Raw genomic sequence first — 24,338 nt, 5'->3', positions numbered from 1 at the left:
TCTGCAGACAGAGCAATACTTATCAATCACAAAGTATCTAGCAAACACAGCTGTGAACATGTTTTCACTTAAGGATTTCCTAGGTGACCATGGCAGAAGTGTAACACCCTGAGCATTAAATGAAGAGAAATATAAACCTCACTATTAATGCTATGAAACTGTTACTAAATATACAACGTAACATTTCCAAGCTTCTCTGATATTAAGACGTGTGAATGCGGCAGATCAGCCAGCTCCAGACAGCTTGTTTGGGAAACTGGCGTACAACTAACATGCCAGTGGAACACCAAAACCTTCTACCAAAACCTTTCCATCCCTAATAATATTAAGAGACCTTGAACCACCTCTTGAGGGTGGTAAGGTTGGACACCAAATAGTGGTTGCATGTTTTTTTCTTTCTAATGAAATGCGAGACATTAGTAAACATAAATAATCATGTGGTATTTGATTACGACTGTAACATAATTTGTAATCATTTTTTTCCCTCTCATGCTGTTTCGGTTTTGGGTTCAACAGCCAAGCGATGGATGTGATGTAAAATTTAGTATTGGTAAGGCCCCTAATTTTCTGCAGCAGAAAATTTTGAATTCCACAAACTAAGAAGAAAGAAGCATCAATACTTTGTGGGAAGCTCCCCTGTGTTAATACACATGGCCTTTCCTGCTGTAGTGGCCGCCATGTCACCACTTCTTGCCTCTACTTCACGTTTCATGCTGAGTAGTTCTGCGCCCACTCACTTATTTTTCCTTTCCCTACTCCTCACGGCTCATTCACTGCCTTCTCTTCTTCCTCAACGGCCTGTAAGCCATCATATAACGCACCTCTTTTCTTTTACCCTGGCCAGAAACACTGAACCTCTTTGTACTTTTTCATAGCTGCATACTGTGTTTGCCTCAAGCATTAAGGTTTGGATATTTGAAGGAACGCTCAAACATTCTTTCTTGCCCATCCCTGTTTTGTTTTGAATCAGGACTGCTTGTGTCGTGCCAGTGAAACTAAAATACCGCTATTGGCTAGCTTCCCCGTATGACAGCATGCTCACAAGTGCATCTTTAAACATCTTCAAAGTGTCACTGATGCATGACCATCTCATGATACTGTGCTTTCTCTATGCTTGGCTAGGCCTACCTCTGTGATCTTGAGCATCCTGGCAATGCTGAGAGGAGGAAGAAAGCCCAGGAACAAACAAAATAGTGCCACCAATGAAAGGCATTTCAGGACCCTTTTGAACAAAACAAGCAAGCTTCTGTTAACTTTTGTTGCAGCTGCTCAGCAAAGAGCTGCGATAAATGAAGGTCCACACTTTTCTTTTCGAATTTCACTCATATGGAGACTGCACTTTACAGCAAATAATTAAGAAAAATCATGATACTTTGCTCTTTGGTAATGCCATTTTAGTACTACACCACTGGAGAACTTCAGCACACCTCTCTGCCAAAGTGTCCACTTGAAGTATAAGCAACGAGGCAGAGCTGTTTTAAGAAGTTCCAGTCAACACAAACCTTGCGCTTGTTGTGAAAGGCGAGGTACCCAACCACACAAAGCACCACAGCAGTCAGGAAGTAGGCAAAAAAGTGGCTGTCATCCTGGGCTGGCAGAAGGGGCATGCTGCCTGCAGCTGCTGAGGCATCAAGGGGTTTCTCTGGACGGCTGCCACCCACGGACCCCGCGGCAGGCTGGGCACCAAGCTGCACCGAGGTGCTAACAGCAGGATTCTTCTGCGTTGGCAGGGGTGGCCCAAGGTCCTCTCCCGAGTCGAGCTGGCCATACTCAACGTTGCCTACAGATAAAGAGGCCCACAAGACTACAAAACCTCTCTCTTTCCGAACACACATGCACGTATGCACATGCATGCGCACACAAACCACACACTAATAGCCTATCTCTCCCCTATTGCCCGTTCCTGTGCAGGCTTAAAGGCCCACTTTACTGAAAAATTACTTCGGCTAATTTTGTGCTCGATATAGTGTGCACATTATGAACAATATTTATTTTTAATATTTAGGCTGTGAAGCATCTAGTATTTTAGCTAGAAGTGTTCCAAAACCTCTGTAGCAGACGATGCAGTCCCCTAGCAGTGTGTTGGACAGCTAACAAGCCAGACCGGAAATGACGCACCTTTAAGACTCCGCCGGCATCACCGGTTTCAGGCATTCTCAAGTGAGCTACAGCCGCAAAGCGCCCCTTGTATGCCCTTTTTCTGGCGTGTTTCTCAATGTTATCGCCATGAAGCTCGATGGTCTGAGAGAAAAATTAAAAATAACTTCTGGTATCATGCCTACGCAGTGCATGGCTGCGGAAAGGAATGCAAGGTATCCGGAAAGCCCCATTGTACCCTTTCGGCTACTGCCCTTTACACCTGATCTCGAAAGCTGGTGGCAACTGTCTGGAGTTCAGGTTTTAATGTGAATCCCCCTCTCTTTTCCAAAAAAAGATAACAATGGTGGGCGACTGATGCTTCTCTCTAGTGCTAACCCCTTTTGTTGGCAGGGCAGGAATTGCAATTCTGCAAGTTGTTACTAGACCTCTCCTAGTCTACCTCTCCAGAGCACGTGTTTCTGGTCCGATCGGCAAAGCACGCCACGTACCGAGGGGAGTATAATCGAGAGAAGAAAGGCTGTGAGGCGTCTCTAATCGAGAGAATAAAGATGACAGGGGAACGCTGGTCATAAGCTAGCTTAGCCAGTTCAGAAGCTAAAGTGGACGGTTTTGCTCATCGAGCAACGCCGCTTTGATGTCATGTTGTTTACACCAGGCAGAGGTCTAAGGAGAGGTCTGCTTCGTCTGAAAAGGAATAAACATGCACGCGTTTATAGCAGGTGCAGCGGTATCCGATGTGCATTAATGCCGTCGTGCACCGAGTGCATCTGCTGCTACGAAGACTCGCAGGTCGGGCCAAGAATACTGCAAGGGCACATGTGCCTTATTGAAAACGCCAAACTTCTTATTTACTGCCTCATGCCGTTCATACCTGAGTTCAAATACAGGAAGCTTCAGCATTACCATCCGCATTTATATGACCTCAGAGACCTGAACGCATAAGTTATTTGAATGATATTATTTTCAAAGGAAGACAACATGTAGTTTTCATTATATGTTCTTCATTATTACTTAACAGATACAGATACAATACCTGCCAGCAATTTGTGTGGTGGCATATGGTCGACTGGTGTCCAGCAAACAGGGCGTTCTGCCCAGCTGTGTAGTTGAAAAGATTAGAAATTTTTCTGCCCCTGCAGTACACAGGCTTTAAGTGGTTCTACGTAAATACAGCAATGAACTCAGTGTTTAAGTCTTTGTTGATTTGTAACAGGTATGTATTTTTCAATGCGCAGTGGCTTGCCTGGCTGAGGCATGCAAAGATGAACTAGCCCACCATTGGGACCGGATTGATGCCATGGTCCTCGAAGAGAAAAATATATATTTATTCTGTAACACAAATTTTGCTTCTGGTATATTCTTTTGCTTTACACTGCACTGAATTCTCTCCCTTTTTTGACATCCAGATGTTTTTATTGATTTCCCTCACGTTCAATGCACCTGCTCCAATTTCCTAAGCACAGGCAGGAATAGCTTTCCACGGGGGAGAAAAATGAGAAGGGAAAGAAGAAGGCAGCACTTTTTTTTTTAATCAATACAATAACCATATTGCATGCACAGCACAGTGTGCATGTGCTGTAGGCACGCGTGCCCACTCACGACTTGATAATACAGTTTTTCTACTTGGCCTCCGTTTGACCATGCCTCCTTCCTTGGCAATGTCCGAACTTTGCACAAGCTGTAATCGAATACTGCCAGGCAAACAGCACCCACTAGCACCGCGGTGTGATCACCTTTGCTGAGGTTGTGAGAGGAGTTTTCTAGTCTACCACAGCAAACAAAACACGTTTAAAACTTTTTCCGGGGTGTTGCATCCCATTGAGGATGCGTGTTATGTGGTTTCATATGTGCTTTTCATATATAACCAGTATGTACCAGTACCAGCGCTTTGCACGAGCTGCATTGAGCACACGCTCCGAACCTGTCTGGACTCCAGTCTTAAACAAGCGTCACTACTGGCGGGTGGTAATGGCGCCCGTTTTTCCAGTTTTGGTATTGTAAATGCTGATTTTACATGCCGTTGGCGCCTTGACTGCTTCAAACTGGAACGTAGTGCTTTGTGGGTAACATATTCCGGGAGTGCACTATGAAAAAACCTTTTTAAGGGTTGCAAAATTTCAGCCAAGCAGGCCTTTAAAGCGCAGAATATAGTCATTAACTGTTGATGAAATTATATCTTTACAGCTTTATTTTTCTTTTTTAAGGTAGGCTACCATTGAAATAATTTTATTTTAGTTGAATATTGACAGACGATTCCTTTGGGCACTTTTATTACTGCTAAAAACATGTCACTGTTTAACAAAACAGCTAGGCATCTTTGATACCATCTTTTTGCAGAGAAAGAACATGTCAAAAATCATACATGTGGATTATTTGTGTACCACAGAAAGAAAGCACCTGGTATTAATTATGGAATTCAGTGCTACTAGCACTTTTGAATTGTATCTGACCACAGAGTAGCTGTCAATGCCACTTTCAAACTCAATTCAGAATCTATAGTGAGATAACTGAAATATGCCAGGTATGACTGACTTGGCACATATATATCAGTGAACCCTGGCTTCTGCAGCAAAGCACTGCCCTAGAGGAAAGATCACACACAAAAGTAAGCAATAATGAAAAGGCTGCTTTAGAATACAGTCTCAGTTTTGATCCCACGTTTATGTAAAACACACACGTGTGCAGGCGTGCATGCACGAACTAAACAAACCTTGTTTTGTCCGCTGTGTGCATGAGGATGAAGACTGTGGCCTCATGAGTGCATTGCATGGGGCTGCTGCAGCTGGCTACTGTTCCAGAATAGCAGTTACCACTCATGTTGAGTCCCAATTAAACCCCATGACAGACGCCAACCACAGCTGTATCGACATAACAGTTGCCAATAAGGATGACTGAACACTCACCGAATGATGGCCTACACATACATCATCTTTTAAGCAAGTGACCACCAGCTTTAAAGGGACTCTGAAACGGACTCTAATAAAGTTGCGGTATGCCTGGGACATTAAAGCACGCCAATTCACAAATATCGTCTAACAGGAATTTTTTTTAATGCGCTTTGTAGAAGCTGAGTTACCAGTAGTCAAAATTTGAATTTCACCGTCTTCGCGCCTTTTCCTCTCCTCTCGTCACTTTTTGCACGCTGGAAGATCGGAGCTCTTCCGCCGGCCCCACCACCTCCGGGAGCGGGGCTTCCTGACCCGCCGGAGTTACGCAGCTTATTGGCCGTGGCCATGGTAGCTGCCTGAAGTCTGAAAGAATCTAACCAATGGCCACATCTCAACTTGCATACGCAGATGCGAGCGATGGAGGAGAGTGCGAGCATGAAAAATTTGCTGGGAAGGGCTCGCCAACTTTAGCGCGTGATTGTGGGTCCTCTGCTGCGTGTAGAAGTGTATTATTTGGCTCAGGTTTTCATAACAACACACTGCAGTGATTGAGCGAGTTGATGTGCTCTCCTTGGAAGGTGTTTCAGAGCCCCTTTAAGCTATGGCAACAGCCGAGATTGGTTGCATGCCAGAACAGATGCTTGGGCGAGTTGGTAATCTGTAAGTGCGAAAAGGCTCGTCTTTGTGTTCTTCCTACATCCCCGTCTTTTCTGCGCTGTCTACACGGATGCTAAAGTACAGCGGCAAGTCCAGTTCCCGGAAATCCTGATATGAACAGCTGCAGTTTGTCTTGAAGGAACATGTCCACCTGCTGATGCTATGCGGGGAAGACTTTTGACGTGGCCTGTGCCCTGGTGCAATCCCAGCACGCAGTGAGGTCAACTTTGATGAGCTAAGGTCAACTTCGATGAGACTGATACGGTACTGAAGGTGCACTTTAACCTACAATCATCCGAAGTGTACTGCGCGCACGTTTTGAATGGCATGACCATGAAGGCAGTGAGAGTCAGTGAAAATATGACAGCACCCACAAAACTCGCTGCAGACAGCAATTTCAGGACCAGCGGTTAAATCCAGCAATGCTGCCATTGGATGTCATGCTGAACAATTGTTTTGAGCGTGGACAGTGAAACGAGCAGGTCTAACAACACCTCTTCGCCGAGAAGAAGCTGATCAGAAGGCCCATTACAGTCGTTCCTCTTTAATATGGACACTTTGGTTCCTGAGCAAGCTTGTCTATAAAGCGAGTCGTCCATAATAACAAATTGCAAAAAAAAAAGAACGTTCAGAAAAAAAAAATGCTACGATTAAGGTCCACTTCTCTGCATAGTGCTGACGCAGTGAAGTTCAAATCAGGCACAATTTTGGAAGCTCTGAGCCCATTATCATGGTTGCCATTATGCCTGAAATAATAGCGTGAATCTTCATGCACCTAGTGATCTGTTCATGATACGCTTGAAAACATCTCATGAACAGAATACCGAACTCCTACTACGACTGCTCACATACCATGACCCCATGAATCACTTGGCTGGCAGCTGCTGAATTAGTCTTTCTATGCAGCACAAACTGCAGAGAGAGTTTTCTTCACAACCCTTCATGCAAAACGGTATATAGTAAGGAGCGTGGACTCTGCAACTTTGCACTGGTAAACATGAAACCACAAAAGAAAAGGGCTATCAGTCAGTCATGTGCACTTTTCCATTGCATTCCTCTGCTGTCCTGCGCTCAAAATGAAGGCAATGAAACATATGGTTGGGGCAGTAAAGAGTCTGTTCTCATCGCTGTCAATATTAACGTGACAAAAATACATGGGCCCCAATGAGCTCTGTGCATTTGCCCCCTGTCCAGACAGCGAGTTTCCATATTAACGAGGTGTATATATGTTGAACAAGTATGGTCCCCAGAGAAACTGTCCATAATTCGAGCTGTCCATATTAACGGAGGTCATATTAATGAAGAACGACTGTACTTCACTGTGCGCAGAAAACATAGCTGACTGCTAGAAGAATGTGAAGGCTGACTTTAAAGCCATTCACAAAGCAAGTACTTGTAGCATAAAAGTGCAGGCAAGAGAAAACAGAGCTGACTATCATCTGAAATATCCGATCATTAATACAGTCTGGAGACTTGCAAGCTTCAGACAGCTGTGAGTAACTATTGCAAAAATCGCAAAACACATTGCAAAGGCATGCATCAAAATGAAGATGATTGCAAAAAACTTGCATAATGCCCACAGCATCTCACAACCACAACAGCAGCTACTCAAGACGGCTCCCGCATCGCTAATCGGTCAATCACACGCAACTGCTGCATTTCCTACTACGTCCCTGTTCCAAAAAGTTTACAGGGAAGGTATTGATAGATGACAAGTATTTTAACGTTGAAGTGGACTCTGATTCCACCTGCACAACCATTAGCAAAGCTACATTCAATGTCACATGGACAAGCAATTCACCACGGCTGGAAATGAACGTTTTCCTGCACACATCGACTGGACAGTCTCTGCGATTTCTGGGCATGGCAATGGTACAAATCACGCTCAACTGCAGCACCTGCAGTTAACCACTTGTAGTCATCCAGAGAACTGGATAAAACCTTCTTGGACGAAACTGGCTTCCTGTCTTTGGTATTCAGATCGATAGGGCTATCCATTCGATTCCTGCTTGGGAATGTCCCGACACACCGTGGTACACGCTGCATACAGTGTGACCTCATTAATTTGACCCCCGTTAATTCGATCCATTAATTCAGAAATCCGGATAATTCAGACTGCCGACGTGGTCCGGGCTAACGCCATGAAAGTCTATGGCATTAGACACACGTTAATTCGGACACCGCTAGGCCCACACCAGTTAATTCGGACGCGCTGCCAACTGGAGGCTATGTCACCGTATGAACGACGCAGCGAATATCCTGTGTCATGTCAACTATCACGTCAGAGGAGTGGCCGTGCACCTTTTACGTTGGGCAATGTCTGGTGCAACAACGTTCACAGGGCCCTGGGGCCAAAAACTTGTGCGGTCACATAGTTTTGGTTTCCCTTTTCTGAGTTTCGCTCAAGACCATAGCCATGGCGATCCAGCCGTGCATCATAAGCCAGCCAGCTCAGTACAGTTTTGTGCAGTTTCGGACGCTGACTGGTGCGTCACTGGTCTTTTCATTTTCTCACCAGAAGGCGTCTCGCCGTTCCAGAGCCGACGCATTTCTCCCAGTTCAATCCGTATGATCCTTTTCTGTTCATAGTTAGTGCGGAGGCACTCCTTCACATGCAAGGGTGCCGCTTGTAAGGAGATTCCACTGCTATCACACTGCACCGTGAAGGAGGCCACCACGGAGGCCTTTACCATTCTGTAGCAGTCCCGCATTAACAATACTGAGAGAGTGCACACACTATGCATCTGAGGTTATTTGGAAAATCGTTGTTGCCATGCACTATTCATCTCAAAAGAACACGATTACCACCTTGGTTAACTTACTATGATGCGAATAGTTTCTGGCAATGTTGTGGGGTGGGATGGGGTTAGGGGGGCATTCGTTAATTTGGGCCTTTGGGTACCATATTTACTCACATAATTTGCACACTATTTTCTTTTAATTAAGGCTTTAAAAAAATTGGAGGGGTCACTTAAGTGCCACCTTAAGGGTATGATGCGATAGCGTAATGGGCTAATTCCCATATGAGTACCAGGTGCTTCAGGGAAGACTTTCAGTAATTCTCAAAAATAGGTTTTTTGAGGTAAAAATATGGTTTTTCAGCATAGTATTACCAGTGTTGGTGGACACCAGAAAACCAGTGCACTGCTTTAAGTAGAAAGCCTGCTAACTAATTTTTAATAACTAACTTTTTAATTATTAGAGTTAGGCGTCTAGTTGCAATTAGAGATTTGTGGCCACTCTTTAGTAACAGCCATAACAGTTTTCAGAATTTAGAAAATGCGATTACCCTTGGTGCTGTGGCTCAACAAATTCTTGCTACGCTGTGCCAGAATACACGCGATTTTGAAAACCATGCAGGCGAAGCAACCCTTCCAGTGTGCGTAACTAGTTAATAAGGCTAAATTTTGTCGAGCCACAGTGCCAAGGGTAATCGCGTTTTCTAAATTCTGAAAACTGATATGGTGTTACTAGGCGCTAACTCTAATAGTTAAAAAGTTCATTATTAAAAATTAGTTAACCAGCTTACTACTCAAAACGATTCACCAGTTTTCTGTTGTCCGCCAGCACTGGTAATACTATGCTGAAAAAGCCATATTTTTACCTCAAAAAACCTATTTTCGAGAATTACTGAAAGTCTTCTCTGAAACACCTGATATGTAGAAATGGTCATTCTGTACTTTACAGTCATAAATCCCTGGAAGTCCTCATACCACTCCTCGGGCAGTGGTCAGCGGCTAAACGATGTGCCACTGGCCTGCGCTGGCAGGTGCTGCCACCGGTCCTTGTGCGACCCAGGTTGCTCTTCCCGAGCGACCAATCATTAAGTCAACTGCTCCCTGCTCACTATACAGTGGACAGAATGTGATAATGCCGCAGGGTCATGTGGACTAGGTGGGCCACCTGCCTCCTAGGCTGCTTCCCTAAGGAATTTTCGTGGATTTTTCGCTTACAGTCAAATGACGTCGACGATGGTGATATTTTCTGTGACAAAAGCACCTTAACGCTGTCACGTTAAAAGGGGGTGTGTAAATTACATGAAGATTTTGCAAACACGTCCTAAAAAACTTTGCAAAGGTCATAACATGCAATATTCACTGTATATTGCTGCCTATATTGTCATGTAGTGGTGACGACAATCCAGGCAGTGAGGAGGAAAGCGAAAGAAGGCTTCCAAAAGAAACTGATTATTGGGCTGACCTGCACCCACAATGAACTGAATGACTCGGCGGCAGCGAAAGCAACAAGCATGAAAAAAAGAAAGTTGACTCCTCCCGTCCTACCTCACGTTGTGTAGTTCCCCATGGGATAGCATGATGGTGCATGTGCAGTTCTAAGAAATAAAGATGAAATGATGAAATCGCAAAGCCAGTAGTCAGAGGCAAATGCAGGTAAAAAGGCGATAAAACGGCGCCCTCGCATGTGGCCGCCTGACTAGAGGCAAACTGAAAAGCCAGTGGTTTGGTAGCTTCAGACACCAGCACGCGTCATAGTTACCGGAAGTTTGCTCTCACAGCTGCTCATCTGGGCAAGAAAATGCAAGTGCAAGGCAGCAGGGTAAATGGCGTGCAATTTGTCCCGTCGCAACTCACACCTTTCTCAGTCGCGCTTTTGGAGTCAACCTTGATTCCTCCAACAGACATGCCTGCAAGTTGAAATGTGAGCTCAAGCCAGGATGCATTACTGCAACAACCAGATATATCCAAAGGCGAGATGTCTGCCGGTCCATTATGAGATTTCCTTCGAGAGTGGAAGGACTGTTCTGTCTGCCATGTAGAAAGCAACCAAGACTATGGCCGTTGCAGCTGGCTACTGTTCCAGAACAACGGCTACCATTGCCTTCAGAGTGTTAATTAAAACCCGTGCCAGCAGCCTACTATGGCTGTGCCGACATAACAAAACCAAAACTATGCTCAATGTGACCACTCACCTGTACTAGCTGAAGCCATTCCACCAAAGTCTTTGGGCACGTCAGGCACCGTACCTGAATACTTTTTCTCCACTCCTTGCCCTGCGAGAAAGAATAAATGCACTAGTAATGCAGTAACAAATAGCTGCAACAAATAGGCGCTACTATAGAAAGGTTCAGGCATGCAAAAGGACAGCCACTGCTATGTGCAACGAATACACACAAATGCGCAGAAAATTCCTGCAGCAGAAATGAGTCCAACACTTTTCGTCTGGACAAGTGATTTTCAAATTAGAGTTTGCCGCCTCATCTGGGTTATTAAATATGTTTTGAGAAATCTTTAAGGCTTTTTTCTTTCAAGTGAAGCAATCAACTTTTTTTCGGCTTCATGACTGTATACGCTTGTTGAAGTCTTTTCAGGGACTTCAATATTTCACAGGCAGTGGCTTGAGCATCCACTGCTGAAATGTACTGATAAATTTTGAAGATGGCAAGAAAGCAAAGTAATAATACAACATTTCTTGAACTGTCCTAGTGTGTGCACTCATAAAACAAGTCCAATCTACAAAAACAATTTTCATCTGTTATCCTTCTACCTGTGTTCCCCTAGGCTTTACAACTGCCTTCACAGTAATCAAACAGTACCTGTTACATTTATGGTTAAGAACCACTGGATTAAAGACAAATAAAAAATGCTGAGCTAGAACCACACTCATTTTTTAAAAACTGGGTTCTAAGGAACCCTTGGGATACATGAGTGTGTTTTTTACGTTCACCCAGCAACTAAATCCATGCATGCCTTAAACCCTAACTTTCCTTTGCCCCTTTTTATTTTGGGACTGGTTATACTGCAATTGCTCACAGCACAATGATTCACTAAGCAGCCAGCAATTATTAAGTAAACATCAATTTTTTTAGGGGCTGTGCTTCAGAAAGCTCTTTTCTGCATGCATGTCAGGTATAAAGAGGCGGAATCCAAGACATGCAGGATTCCTCAACAGCTTTTGAATGTGAAGTTAAGGTTCCCTGATGCTAAAAAGATTGAGAACCCCTGTGTTGGAACATTAAAGCAGATTGGGAGCTACCTAAGACACCATGATGCTAAAACTGCACAAAAGAATTGCAAGTATTGCTCCTAAAAGATCCAAGGTATGGCAATTTTATTTATTTATCTCACAATACTGCAGGCATTATTTAGGCTCAAGCAGAAGTGGGAAGAGACAAAATACATTCAAACAAGCTTGAAAATCATTTACACCTTAAATGCACAAAGCCATACTACAATAATTAATGTCAGTGTGACAGGTGCACTTCCAGAGAATTTTCTAATTTATTGGTATCAAAATTTCTTTCGGCAGTGAATTCCAGTCCTCAACAGTGCACGGAAAAATACTATATTTCAGTGCATTAGCTTTTGCAAAAATACGCTGCACAGAATCTTCATAAGGTCACATCACATAAGGTCAAGCATGCGAATGACAACTGCATGACTCCTACGAATGACAACTGCATGACTCCTACCCATGTTTAACGGCTGGAAGTTTCAAGGAAAACAAAATTGCAAGAATATAACCATGAGACCAAATGGCACCTTTTCTTGCGTCCCCTTCCCAAAGGTGAGAAAATGAAACTAGCTGCACGGCTGGCGTTGTTTCGTCCCCAGCACACGGGCCACACTGTATGCGGTGCGGTTGAACGGTCTGGCTCTGAGACTTATGTTTCTGTCATAAACCTTTTCTTCCCATCTGTGGCCTACGATATGCAGTTTCTAGATTCCAATAGATGAAAATTGTGAAGGACCAATACCAGTGCAACCGCCGCAAGACAACTGCAGCCTAGCCAGTTCCATTATCCTCCGTAAGCTCAGTTTCTACCCATTCGCTTTCTTCGTTAGCGTGTTCACAGCTAGACGTTGACTGCATTGTGGCACGACGTAATCAAGTGACACGAGGTGCTGCACTACATTTTCTGACCCTCAAGCGCGCAGCCCAGTCTATTGTATGAGAAAAGGGCACGTTAATTCATGTGAGAAGTGATAGCTGCTGCCATTTGGAATTGTCGCAAAGTTTGGCCGCGAGTTCAGGTGAACAAGAAATTTAGTAATGTGTGAATGTTTAGGACGTTCGAATACTTCAAACGGTAAAAGTGTGGCATGAATTGAATAGAATAGCAAATACTACTCGCGCACTATTTGACTAACAAGGACTACTCTTCTTTTATTCCAGCTGATCAAACCACCAGCACATGTCTGAGGAAATGCTTGTTCTGCTTTAGACCTCACCTAACCCATCAAGTTTACAAATCATGTAGAAGATGATATTTAAAATTACATAAAGCTACTATATAGATATGAAGGACTATAGACCATTTGAGTTGCGTGTTTTCCTATTTCAAATGATGCTTTAGACATTAGAATATATGGATATCGCTGCGTGGTATTCTTTGTCTGCGGCCACTAAATAATTTATAACTGACTTTCTTCTTTCACGCTGTTTTGGTTCCATTAACTGAATGAGGGCTGTGACGTATAGTTCACACTTAGGTCACGCGAGGCATGAAAAAATTTGCAATATAAATGCTTATACGTAGTTTTAATTCACTACAACACTTATACCAGGCTGCTTCAAGAGCTGGAATGAAAACAAATGACCTACTAGCAATTACACTGTTTATTTTTTCATGCCTCACGTGACCTATAAACTAAACGTCACAGTCATCGTTTAGTTGATGAAACTGAAGCCAAAACAGCATCAAGAAGAAATTCAATTATAAATTATTTAGTGGCCGTAGGCAAAGAATGCCACACAGCGATCCATGTATTCTAATGTCTAATGCACCACTTGAAATAGGAAAACAAGCAAGCAAAAATTTGGTGTCTATAGTCCTTTAATGATTTGGACTTGAGTAAAGAATCTGCATGTTGATAATTATTGGCAGTTTTTATGCTTTTGTGAAAGGCTTCTGTGATATGGCTCGGATGCATCATAATAATGGGAAGGTTTGGGTGAATAAACCTCAGCTGTAAGTTGGTGCCTGACCCGTTGTTTTCATGTGCCTTCCTCGTCCCTGTCTCATCTGTGCCACGCTTAGATTCAACTGTATTTACTTAGTAGACCTGCTTTATGTCCATGCTTAGCTTCATTTTTTTCTGTTTTCAAGCTTCCTCCCTTTTTTAGTGTTTGTTAAATCCTCCCAGTGTTATGCCTACCTGTGATACTAACCTTCTTCACATAAATTTTGACAGCACTGCTAATTTTTTCCGTTCTGTGAAGTTACAGACTTTCAAGATCAGCTGATCTGGTGCCTCACAACAAGATCCTCCCCCCCTTCCTTTTTGCTTTCTGGGAGAACTTGCCAATATTCTGCCTGCTACCCTACAGTTTATGGTTTATGGGTGTTTAACGTCCCAAAGCGACTCAGGCTATGAGAGACGCCGTAGTGAAGGGCTCCGGAAATTTCGACTACCTGGGGTTCTTTAACGTGCACTGACATTGCACAGTACACAGGCCTCTAGAATTTCACCTCAATCAAAATTCCTACCTTCTACTTCAATTGCCCACGCCATGATTATACTGACAAGGCTGTTATTTTTTAAACCTTCACTACAGTAAAACCTCGAAACAAGGTTAATTCAAAATCCTGGATAATTCAAAGAATTTTGTGCTTCTGCAATTTCTAATGGAAATTTGACTGGATAGTTCAAAGCAGCGGCCTGCACTGGCCCGGTTAATTCGAAGATCTGGGCTGCTATGTGGGAATGCCCAATCCTGATTTCGCCATCCCGATCCCGATTTCGAGTGAAGCGGCGGCCCCTCAAAGCCGCAAGGTGGCACTGCAGAGCAATACTGATGCTTGATATGCGAAGCGACCCAGCCCCAGTACCACCACAAGAATCACTCTATGGCATGGCTTGCGGACTGCTGAAATGCACGCCTGCACTTGTCCCATGACACCACCATTCATGTTCCATGCCCGCGACGGGTTGACTGCACACAACGCTGGCCTGCGCCGTTTGAGTGGTGTGTCATGTTTAGAGGGTTAGGTTAACGGCATAGCTGATTGATTTTGCAGTCTAAGGTAGTTTTGGATGCGCGGTGGGTAGTGCACACCTTGTGCCGGCGCCCGTTCCCGGTAGGATGCCCTGCCGGGAAAAATGCCGTGAATTCATATGCGAATCGATTCTGCTAAAGAAAATTAAAATTGTGCGCTGTTTACACGGTTCTTTCGTGCTGGCAGTCACTTCCTCTGATGAGCGGTAGGCAATGTGAGAGCAAACTTTCCATAATCTCTGAGGCCTGTGTCACGCCAGAATCCAAAACTACAGGACCATTTGCAGTTCACTTTGCCACAAGTCCGTCGAGCCACAAGCGAGTATGCAAGGCAAGGTGGAGCGCAGTTTTTTCTTTTTTCATCTCTATTGGCTTCAGACTGCTGTCCTTGTGATCGCACTGTCACGTGCTTGTTGCATTATTTTGTTTGTGCGCGCGCTGCGATGCCATCCTGCGAGAAACTGCAAAACAAAGTGATGCGGCGGGACGAAGTGGGGGTGTATTCGTCGACTCATATTTGCAGTCAACCCTTTCTTTTTGGCCAGCAAAAGCGAGTTGGGGTTGACTTTTACATGGCAGTATACGGTAATCGCAAAGTTCGTCCAATAGAAAGGGCACCGCATTCCTGGAACAAAATTTTTTGCCTAGGTTCTATTTTTTTTGCTACGCTAGATAACTCGAATGCTTATCGTTGTCCCAGTGACTTCGAATTAGCAAGCTTCTACTGTATGCTCATCTTTCTCGCCTAAAACAGCATATGTGTTCTTGAGTGAGATCCTGAATTTCTGCACTTAAGCATTGCAAAATGAATAATTTACGTGTTTCTTCTCAACAACTTTTCAAATCTATGCTAATTCTAGACCACACGATCCTGTAATGACTACATCTCACTTTGCCTAACACCTCTACACACCTCAAGATAGGCTCACATTATGAAGACTATATCATGTTTCTATTTGTTAGTCTGATTTACTATGATAATAGTTATGCTGCTAATGGTGATGAAATATTTCTGATCACTTGTTGGCTGATGCCAGTTAGGTGAAAAGGAAGGTACAGGGACTTCGGTACAGTCATGTATTGATTGAGATATAGTCTTCATAATCAATCAATACATGACTGTACTGAATTCCCTGTACCTTCCTTTTCACCTAACTGGCATCAGCCAACAAGTGATCAGAAATATTTCATCCCCATTAGCAGCATAACTATTATCATAGTAAATCAGACTAACAAGTAGAAACATGATGCAGGAAACAATAACCACATAATGGAGTATTAATTTAACCATGCTTAACAAAACTTTTCCTGGAATATGCTTACCTAGCTGCAATGTACAGTCAGCCACTTTTTCAAAAAGTATTGCACAAGCGTTGACTGCCTGACGCAGCGGTGTTGAGGCAAAGCAGAAAAGAAATCAGGTGAGGGAACGGAGCATGCGCACTGATCATGCTTCCGCAGAAAGCACTGTCTGCTTGGTTGCTCTGCTTCGTACAAAGAAACCCCCGTGAAGCAAGTTTTATGACCGACTTCTGAGAGAATTTGTTTCATGTTCTATCTGCTGTGTGTTTGTGGCTCTGGACTGGTGCAAAAGCGTAGTGTTCCAAGCTTGACGCTAGGCTCTAGCTGCGCTTGCAGGCAGCGTCTCGAAAGCGTTTAACTAAATTCTTGCACCGATATTGTGGATCCTCTACAATTCATGTGTCATAAGTAACGACTGCAACTGGTTTCCTGGGCAGGCTAGGCTGTTTTATCCCAAATGTGTGCTCTTTTCAAATATCACCCCAGTATATGCAGCGGATAAAAGCAAATTGGTTGCAGCTTCTTGGGGCTCCAATGCATAACAGCCAATAATGGGTAAGGGTTGCTTCCTCTAATCAGAACGGCCTAGCAGGCGATGCTCACTCCAGCAGCAGGAATTGTGGGCATGCCCTTGCCGTCACATGCTTTCTTGTCTCCGTCTTCTGGCACAGCAGCACCGGGTAGTCGATGCTCACACAATACTTTTTAAAAAAGTGGCCAGCTGTACCTAGGAGTCCTAAAGAGAAAAGGCCCACCCGCGCGCGTGCACATGCACACACAAATAGAGAATTAAACATGGTGTCAATAGCTTCACATGGCATAAAGAAGTAACAATGCATCATTAACAAGGTTATTTTTGCAATCTTATATCATTGCCATACTTATTCCTGCCTTCAAAACAGAAAAAGCTATACTGACACCGAATTCTACAGTATGAATCCCAATGCCGAATGCACACAAACAAAACAATGCGCAATGATAGTTGGTGCATATCACTTTTAACAAGCTGCAGATTACATGCTTTTCTAGATGTACTCACCTTGAGATGGTGCACCTGGCAAAAGCTTTGCATGTTCAGAAGCTACAAGATGTGCAGGTTCAGCTGGCTTCAAGGTAGTTGCTGCCAATGTCTTTTCCTGAGCCAACGTAGTCGTTTCAGTCGTTTCAGAAGTTGCAGCAAGGCTGGCACCTACAGTTGCTGCAGAGCCTTCAAGTGGTTTCTTGACAGAAGTCTTCTCATCTTCAGGATGCTTTGCCGTATTATTCACACCAGAGTTTTTCATCTTCCCCACATCCACAGCTGTATACGAAACAGAAAGGTTCATCTGAACAGCAAGCAAACAATGCACCTCCCCGATTCCCCACATCCACAGCTTTATACGAAACAGAAGAGTCCATCTGAACAGCAAGCAAACAGTGCACCTCCCTGATTAACCCTGTACACTTTATTGTACATCAGTGTACCAGTGCGAGAGGAGCAGGGGGGTGATGTTGCAACCTTTCTAACTCATAAACCTTACCGAGGAAGATACACCACATCTGCCAGGTTTATGCAAATGAATTAAATGTCTCTCTTTTACTAAAGGTGTCTTAATTTTGCCTGCAACATGGACATACTTTCTTTAAGATTGCTAGATCAGCTCGCGTGATTTTGTCGTTGGCATTACTTTAACCAAATAGCAGTGGATTTGGGAGTCATAATTTCACTTCCAACCACACTTCCTTTTATTCATCCGCCTTGATGTATATAACCAAACTCAAATAAGCTTTCAAACTTTGCTGATAATGCATACAGGCAATAAAGCTGCCCGTGTTCACACCCGTGTCCAAAATGTTTTGAATGAAACATGCTGCTGCAGCTGCCTGCTAACTTAAAAAGAGTAAAAAAAAAAATAACTCCATTTATCTACAGAGGACTAGGGGTGCCCCCTGGGTAGGCTAGTTGACATCTTTGCTTGCACCTTTCCAGTTTTATGCCTGAAGAGAGCACAACTATTTGAGTAACTGTACCTATGAGCATTGCTGCCGCTTCTTGTTTTGAAAACAGATATGAACTTTAGCGTAGCGGTTAAAACAAGATTTGAATTAGAATGACACACTTACGTAGAGCAATCGGAGCATTCATTTCATACTCTGGCCATTACCGCACCAAGCACAGAGTAAGTGCTTGAGCATCTGAAATGCCCTATTTAAAAGAGGATACATGAAGGAAGCCAACAACCACCAAAACCAAGGAGCATAGGAGAATGTTTCAATTATTATGATTTTTAAAAAATTTGTGACGCTGATCAATTGGAAATTTATAGTGTAATTATTTTATCGCTTAATGAAAACTGATCTGAAAGCAGAAGAAAAAACAACCAAACGCTGCTGGTGCTCAATACCTTAGCAAGGGCCTTGGTTCTGGAGGGTTATCGCACAGCTTTCACCCTCACCATTCGATGATGTTCCATATCATACTCATGGTAATACAGGATGTACTACGTCCGCCGCTGTGGACGAGGGTGGCGCTGGTGAACACTCTCAAGGTTAGGTTACATGCAATACAAATAACTACAAAAGCAGAAGACTGGCTAGTAGCCGCCGCGGTGGCTGAGTGGTTATGGCGCTCGGCTGCCGGCCCGAAAGACGCGGATTCGATCCCGGCCGCGGCGGTCGAATTTCAATGGAGGCGAAATTCTAGAGGCCCGTGTGCTGTGCGATGTCAGTGCACGTAAAAGAACCCCAGGTGGTCGAAATTTCCGGAGTCCTTCACTACGGCGTCCCTCATATCCTGAGTCGCTTTGGGACGTTAAAACCCCCATAAACCATAAACCAGAAGACTGGCTAACCTTTGCGATAGCTCAGTTGTTAGAGCACCGGACACAAAATTCGGAGGTTGTGTGTTCAGATCTCATCAGCAGCATGTGGTTGTTTTTGAAGCGAAAGCTTCACTATGCCAGATTTTCAAGAGGGTAGTGTAGTTCCGTTTATGACCTTGAAAAGCTTTAGAGGTCAAACCGTGGAGCACATTCAGATAGGCCATAGTGGTGCATATATGCCAAACCAAGATGGTGTGCCAACCCCCCAATCTCTCGAAGGTCAAGGTCAAAGGGTGAAGAGCTGGGACAACTTGCGATGCTGTATGACGGTGATGTCGTATAAAAGGAATTTGAGTAACCAAGCACATCAATCATGGAGATATATACTCTGCTTGACAACAGGGGCGGAACCACCATCTGTGACATCAATGGAGAGCTCTGTATATATACCAACGGCGAGCTGGTGGGGGTAGAAACCGGTTTTGCGATGGAGGAGGAAGAACATCCTGCCGTGATAGCACGCTGGAAAGCGAAGCTTCAATGTTTCAATGAGGCTAGGAAGAAACGCCGTGCCGAAGAGACAGAAGAAGAACATGCGACATGCATCAAGAAATGACGGAAGAGTGCTACGGGGCGAAGGAACAGCAGAAAGTACTTCAGGCGGTACGTTTAACCAGCGACGAAGAGTCGGAGGTTTCTTTCACTTCTCACCAGGTTTAACTAAAGCTAAACCACAGCTAATTTTTTTCTTCTGCTTTCTAATCAATTATCTTTAAGTGATAAACATAATTACACTATTAACCTCCAATCAATCAGCACCACAAATTTTAAACTTTTGTACCTGACCCCTCTTGAGGCCTGTAATATATCTAAAATAAAAAAAATTCATTAATACAAGCATTCCACTATGCTCCTTGGTTTCGGTGGCTGTTGACTTCCTTCATATGTACACACAACAAGCCCCTCATTTCCTTTCCCTTGTCTGCTCTAGTTAAAAAAGGACACTTGAGATGCTCAACTACTTACCCTGGGTTTGGTGCATTAATTAGTTAGAGCATGAAATAAATGCTCTATTTTAAGAATTCTTAGGAACCTCAACTGCAACATTCCACATTAGAATATATGCGATTTTTTACACTAGTGAAAATTATATATTTGCAGTTTGCTCAAGATGCTAAATGCAAGTAACATGGCTTTAACTTATACTGCAACTATATGCATGTAAGAAGCAGGTGCTGTCACACAGCTTTTTTTGCATTGTCTCCGCAAACTCTTCATGCATGCTTGGAGAAAAACAAGGGTATATCATACAGGTTTTTCACCCCTGAAGTCCATAGCAGGATACAAATTCAAAGGCAACTGGGTCATAGCTCAGGCTGCTGATCCTATAGTGAAGGGACGCTGTAGTATTAAGAGTTACAACTACCACTGACCCCATGGCCACAATTACTCGAATTCTAGGTGTACAAATGAAAAGTAAAGGCCCATGTGACCATTACTGCACTTATATAACATCCCACAGAAACACTGTCAACCCATTACAAAAGGAGCCACAAGCAAGAGTTCCTGCTTTCACACTGCAAGTGATGCGAATAACATTGGTAATTTACCTGCATTGGCAGTCGACTTGTCACTACCTGTTGAGGCTGGATGTCCAACCTTACTTTCCTGCTGCTCAACCACCGGAGCACTCGCTGGTTTGGGAGCCAGCGGCTTAGCAGGGGACATACTTGGTTTCTGAGCACTTTCACCACTCTCCACTCGATCCCGGTGACCTTGGTTCGACTTGACTTGAGCATGTCTGTTCAGTGGGCTCTGAACATCCTTGCTTTCCCATTTAGCTTTGCTCTCTGCAGTGGAAGTAGGTTCTGATTGCACAACTTTGATTGGGTCACCACTGCCACCACTGTCAACAGGTTTCTTGCTCTCAGAATGTTCTACACCGAGTGGTGCAGCAGCGTTAGATGCATCTGGTCTGTTAATGTCCTTTTCAATGCCAGCATTTGCTGCAGCTGCTTTTCTTGCCACTTCCTCACTTCCTTCTTTCTTCGAAGCTATAGAAGGGACTGTCAGAGCACAAACTGCAAAAGGGAAAATATATAGATGTGTGTGTGTGTCCATGCATGTGTGAAGAGAAAATAAATGACATTTCTGAAACAGATAAAAACAAATGCAACAAAAGATGGGACAGTCTCTTGTGGATTTAAACTAACGAAACGGCTGCCTTCTACCACAAACACACCATTCTAGCCCTATAAAAGAAAATGTTTGCAGCTAGCACAACTGCGACTGATTTGGCACACCTAGAAAAGCCAAACATGCCATCTGTGGCAACAAGGCAGCTCAGCATGTTCACAAAACATGCTGAGCATACTGCATAAAACACTCTGAGCATAAGTGAAACTTAACGCCTGTTGCTGCATCAAAGTAAGACAGCAGGCAAAAGTTATATCCCAAAAAACGATCCTCACAATGTATGTTCCTTGCCCCTCAGGCAATACTCACAACAGCACACTTTTTTCTAATGTGAGGTGACCTTTGCAATCTTCTACACAAGTCTGCAATTCCTTAGCAAAGCTAGCATAAAACCACTGATGCAACTCTCATCATATGGTAAATACATACACACAGTACTGTCACTGTTAAGAAAAAGTTGTAATTTTAAAAATAGAAAGGGTTCCAAACTGGCCTTTTAAACATATTAATCAGCTAACTTTCAAAGTAAGAATACATTTATTACACTCTGTTTCCACAAAAGATGAGGCCCATAGTTTTAATGTTAAAATAGCTGTACACATCTTGCTATGAAAGTACTGTCTCCCATGGACAAGCTGCAGGAAATCACTCGAGCCAGCATGAAACATGAAAAGCAATCAGTGTACCAGAAGCTATCTACCCTCATGGTAAGATTCCCAAAAAGAGATCAAAGGTCTGTTTCCTGTGTTGATACTTCTAAAATGTTTTTAAGGCACAGCGTAATGTTAATTTCTTCACTGTAACATATGGCAATTCCATGGTACCATGTATTTCATGCAAATTCAGCCATCATGAAGACCTGATTCAAGATACTTTCTTCATCTGCGAGAAGTGCAACAAAAGCTTGGTGCACACAGTGCCTATTCTACACAAGACAGTGCCGGTGTTGAGGAGTTTGTGATTCAACAGTCAAATTATTCTGCTTTTTCACATTTTAAAAATTCCACAAACTTGGAATTTATGTTTAATGGTTGAGACAGCCAGAGGATAAAATTATTTATGGAATTAGGTAAAACTTACACGCAGTTAAATGAGAATTATTTGCCTGATTGCACCTATGAACATGAATGACTTGGCTTCAGTGCCAAGCTGAGTGTGATCCTCAAGCAGCACACTAGCCAAAACATCAATGTTTTGGCTAGTATGCTGCTTGAGGATCACACTCAGCTGAGGATCACACTCAAACGCTGCAGGAAAACCAGCACCATGCCCACAGCAACCATTTATGACTGCTATCACAACTTACTGCCTTAGTAATTATAAAACAACTTATTTTCACGATTATCCAGTAGGCCTGCAGGCAAATATTGAAGATAAAATGCACTTGTGAACAACAGATAAAGAGAGTGGAAATGACCAATTTGGCAATCATAGATGATAGCACAAGTCAATGGACAAACTCCTTGCTAACATGGGTTTTAGGTCTCACTCTCCGGGCATGCGCAAGGTGGCTGCGAAAGGCCCCAGGACCTTGTCATGGTATGCATACAGTTGTCCTGCTCCTCTTATGTCATTGGAAGGAGAAGTATGTTAAAAAAATTAAGCAGCTGGCCTTTGCAGTTGCAATGAGGTTCAGGAAATGGAACCAAAACAAATACAGGGGCCATTTAGTCCCGCTTTCCAAGGTATGTAAATATCATTACTGTACTTAAAGAAGCCCTGTAAAACTTTATTAGAACAAGAAATAAACATGCATGCATGGTTTCATGGCATTTGCCTCTCTTCTAACCACCGTCTTCTGTTGCTTGGTTAAGTACATTTATATTTTCTAACATGTACTAACAACCTTCAACTGCTGGTGTGTTTTTTAAGAAATACAATTAGTTGATAGAATTCCTGGCAGACTCCACAAACGTGATAAGTAAAAATATATGTCTCTTTTGAATTTACTAGGGCCATAACATTCCACTTCCGGCTCCTTAATTACAATAATGTACTGGAATATGCACGTTATGTGCTATTGTATGCATGGTATTGTCCCTCGATTCCTCACACTACAGGACATATACAATCAACAAACAAGTTAGATATCACTTTGTAACGTCGTCTTCCATGTTTTCTGTATTCTGTCCGTGTTTTTAAGCGCTACCAACAAGAATGGATCAGCACCAACTAGCCCGACAACTTGTCCTATTCAAGTTAGATGTACAGAACCAATGAAATGATATGCCACTGCAAAAGTAGGAACAAACTTAGCCTGCACATCCTTTGGAAAGAACCAAAGTGGAGCTTCTATGAACCTCCACACTCATAAATGGTGCTCAAATGAAACGACAGCCACTGTGACATTGTGAACAGCACTGATAACAAACGTCGTAAACTTCTTTCTCGAGTACAGGCGAAATGAAAGGACTTTTAGACTTGGCCCAAAGTGTTTGTTTGCTTCACTGTGGCCTGTTTTTTCGCATGCTTTGCAGATAAGAGGCTGCGCCTGCCTATAAATCACAACTATTGGGAAGAAACTACTGTTAATACTTTTTAGTTACCTTTGACATGAGAAATTTTTCTTTCTTACTCCCATGTCTCACTACTTGCTACCGCGCGCAGACACACCCCCCAACATCACTGAACGTAAGATGTCTTTTCAGCTAATATAAAATAATGTCCGATTACATGGCACCACACAGTGCCTAAATTAAACTCATCTGCAATACCCGGACACGCGCATATCCTTAGGTGCAGTGTTTATGCAGACACACGCATACAGAGAATACATTGCACAAGACATGCCCGGCCCTCAAAAGTATAGCTTTCACAGAAACAGTACCGATTTGTGCAAAATCGTCCACAAAAGCAGAAAATTTTCGACCGTGAAGCCTCAACAAAACTTTCGAAGTCAAAGGTACGGCAGCGTGTTTCGTGCCGTTACACAGGTCACACAAGTTGTTGAGGTTTACCTTGCACACTATGAACAATGAAGAGCCAAAGTAAGAAGCAAGCAGTTCTACTTGAGAGCTTGAAGACTCCCATGGCAGCGACGATTTTGACGAATACTGCTTTTAAATAAGAGTTTCGTTGATAACTCAGATACGACGTTACACAAAACAAACTGCAGCACAACTGCAGTTTGTAAACTAGAATGGACAGCAGATGTCTGTAGCCGCGATCGCCTTTTGCTTCTCCGTCCTCGGGCTACAATCTTTTAGTCAGCACGCGTAAGCACTTAAGCAACAGAAACGGTTTCACCCAGTTTCATCACCGCTTCGCGCTACGCTATGCGGTTTAGTAGCGACTGCATGACTGCCCGAGCAGCGCCTCCCGAGCCGCCCGAACCGCACCGTTAAAGTCGCGCCAGAGTTGCGAAAAATATACGCAAAAATAATAATGTTGAAGCTTGGTCTTAATAACCAAAGCATAATAACAAAATTATCATAAA

General features: G+C 43.4%; 1 protein-coding gene across 1 annotated transcript in view; it reads right to left on the bottom strand.

Annotated features, from left to right (window-relative positions):
* LOC144114445 (uncharacterized) overlaps nt 1-24,216 on the bottom strand; it is a 30,519-nt gene extending 6,303 nt beyond the window's left edge. The window contains exons 1-5 of the mRNA XM_077648191.1: nt 23,860-24,216; nt 20,317-20,787; nt 16,945-17,205; nt 10,576-10,656; nt 1,503-1,780 (exon numbers count right to left, since the gene is read on the bottom strand). Of these exons, the coding sequence (XP_077504317.1) occupies nt 1,503-1,780; nt 10,576-10,656; nt 16,945-17,205; nt 20,317-20,787; nt 23,860-23,932 (1,164 nt within the window). The 5' untranslated portion in view covers nt 23,933-24,216. The remainder of the gene's footprint in view (nt 1-1,502; nt 1,781-10,575; nt 10,657-16,944; nt 17,206-20,316; nt 20,788-23,859) is intronic.
* Between the last annotated feature and the right edge of the window lie 122 nt (nt 24,217-24,338).

This window comes from Amblyomma americanum, chromosome 1, assembly GCF_052857255.1.
Source record: "Amblyomma americanum isolate KBUSLIRL-KWMA chromosome 1, ASM5285725v1, whole genome shotgun sequence".
Classification (NCBI taxonomy): Eukaryota; Metazoa; Arthropoda; class Arachnida; order Ixodida; family Ixodidae; genus Amblyomma; species Amblyomma americanum.
The sequence above is the reverse complement of the archived record's forward strand: the minus strand, read 5'-3'. Positions and strand labels throughout refer to the sequence as shown.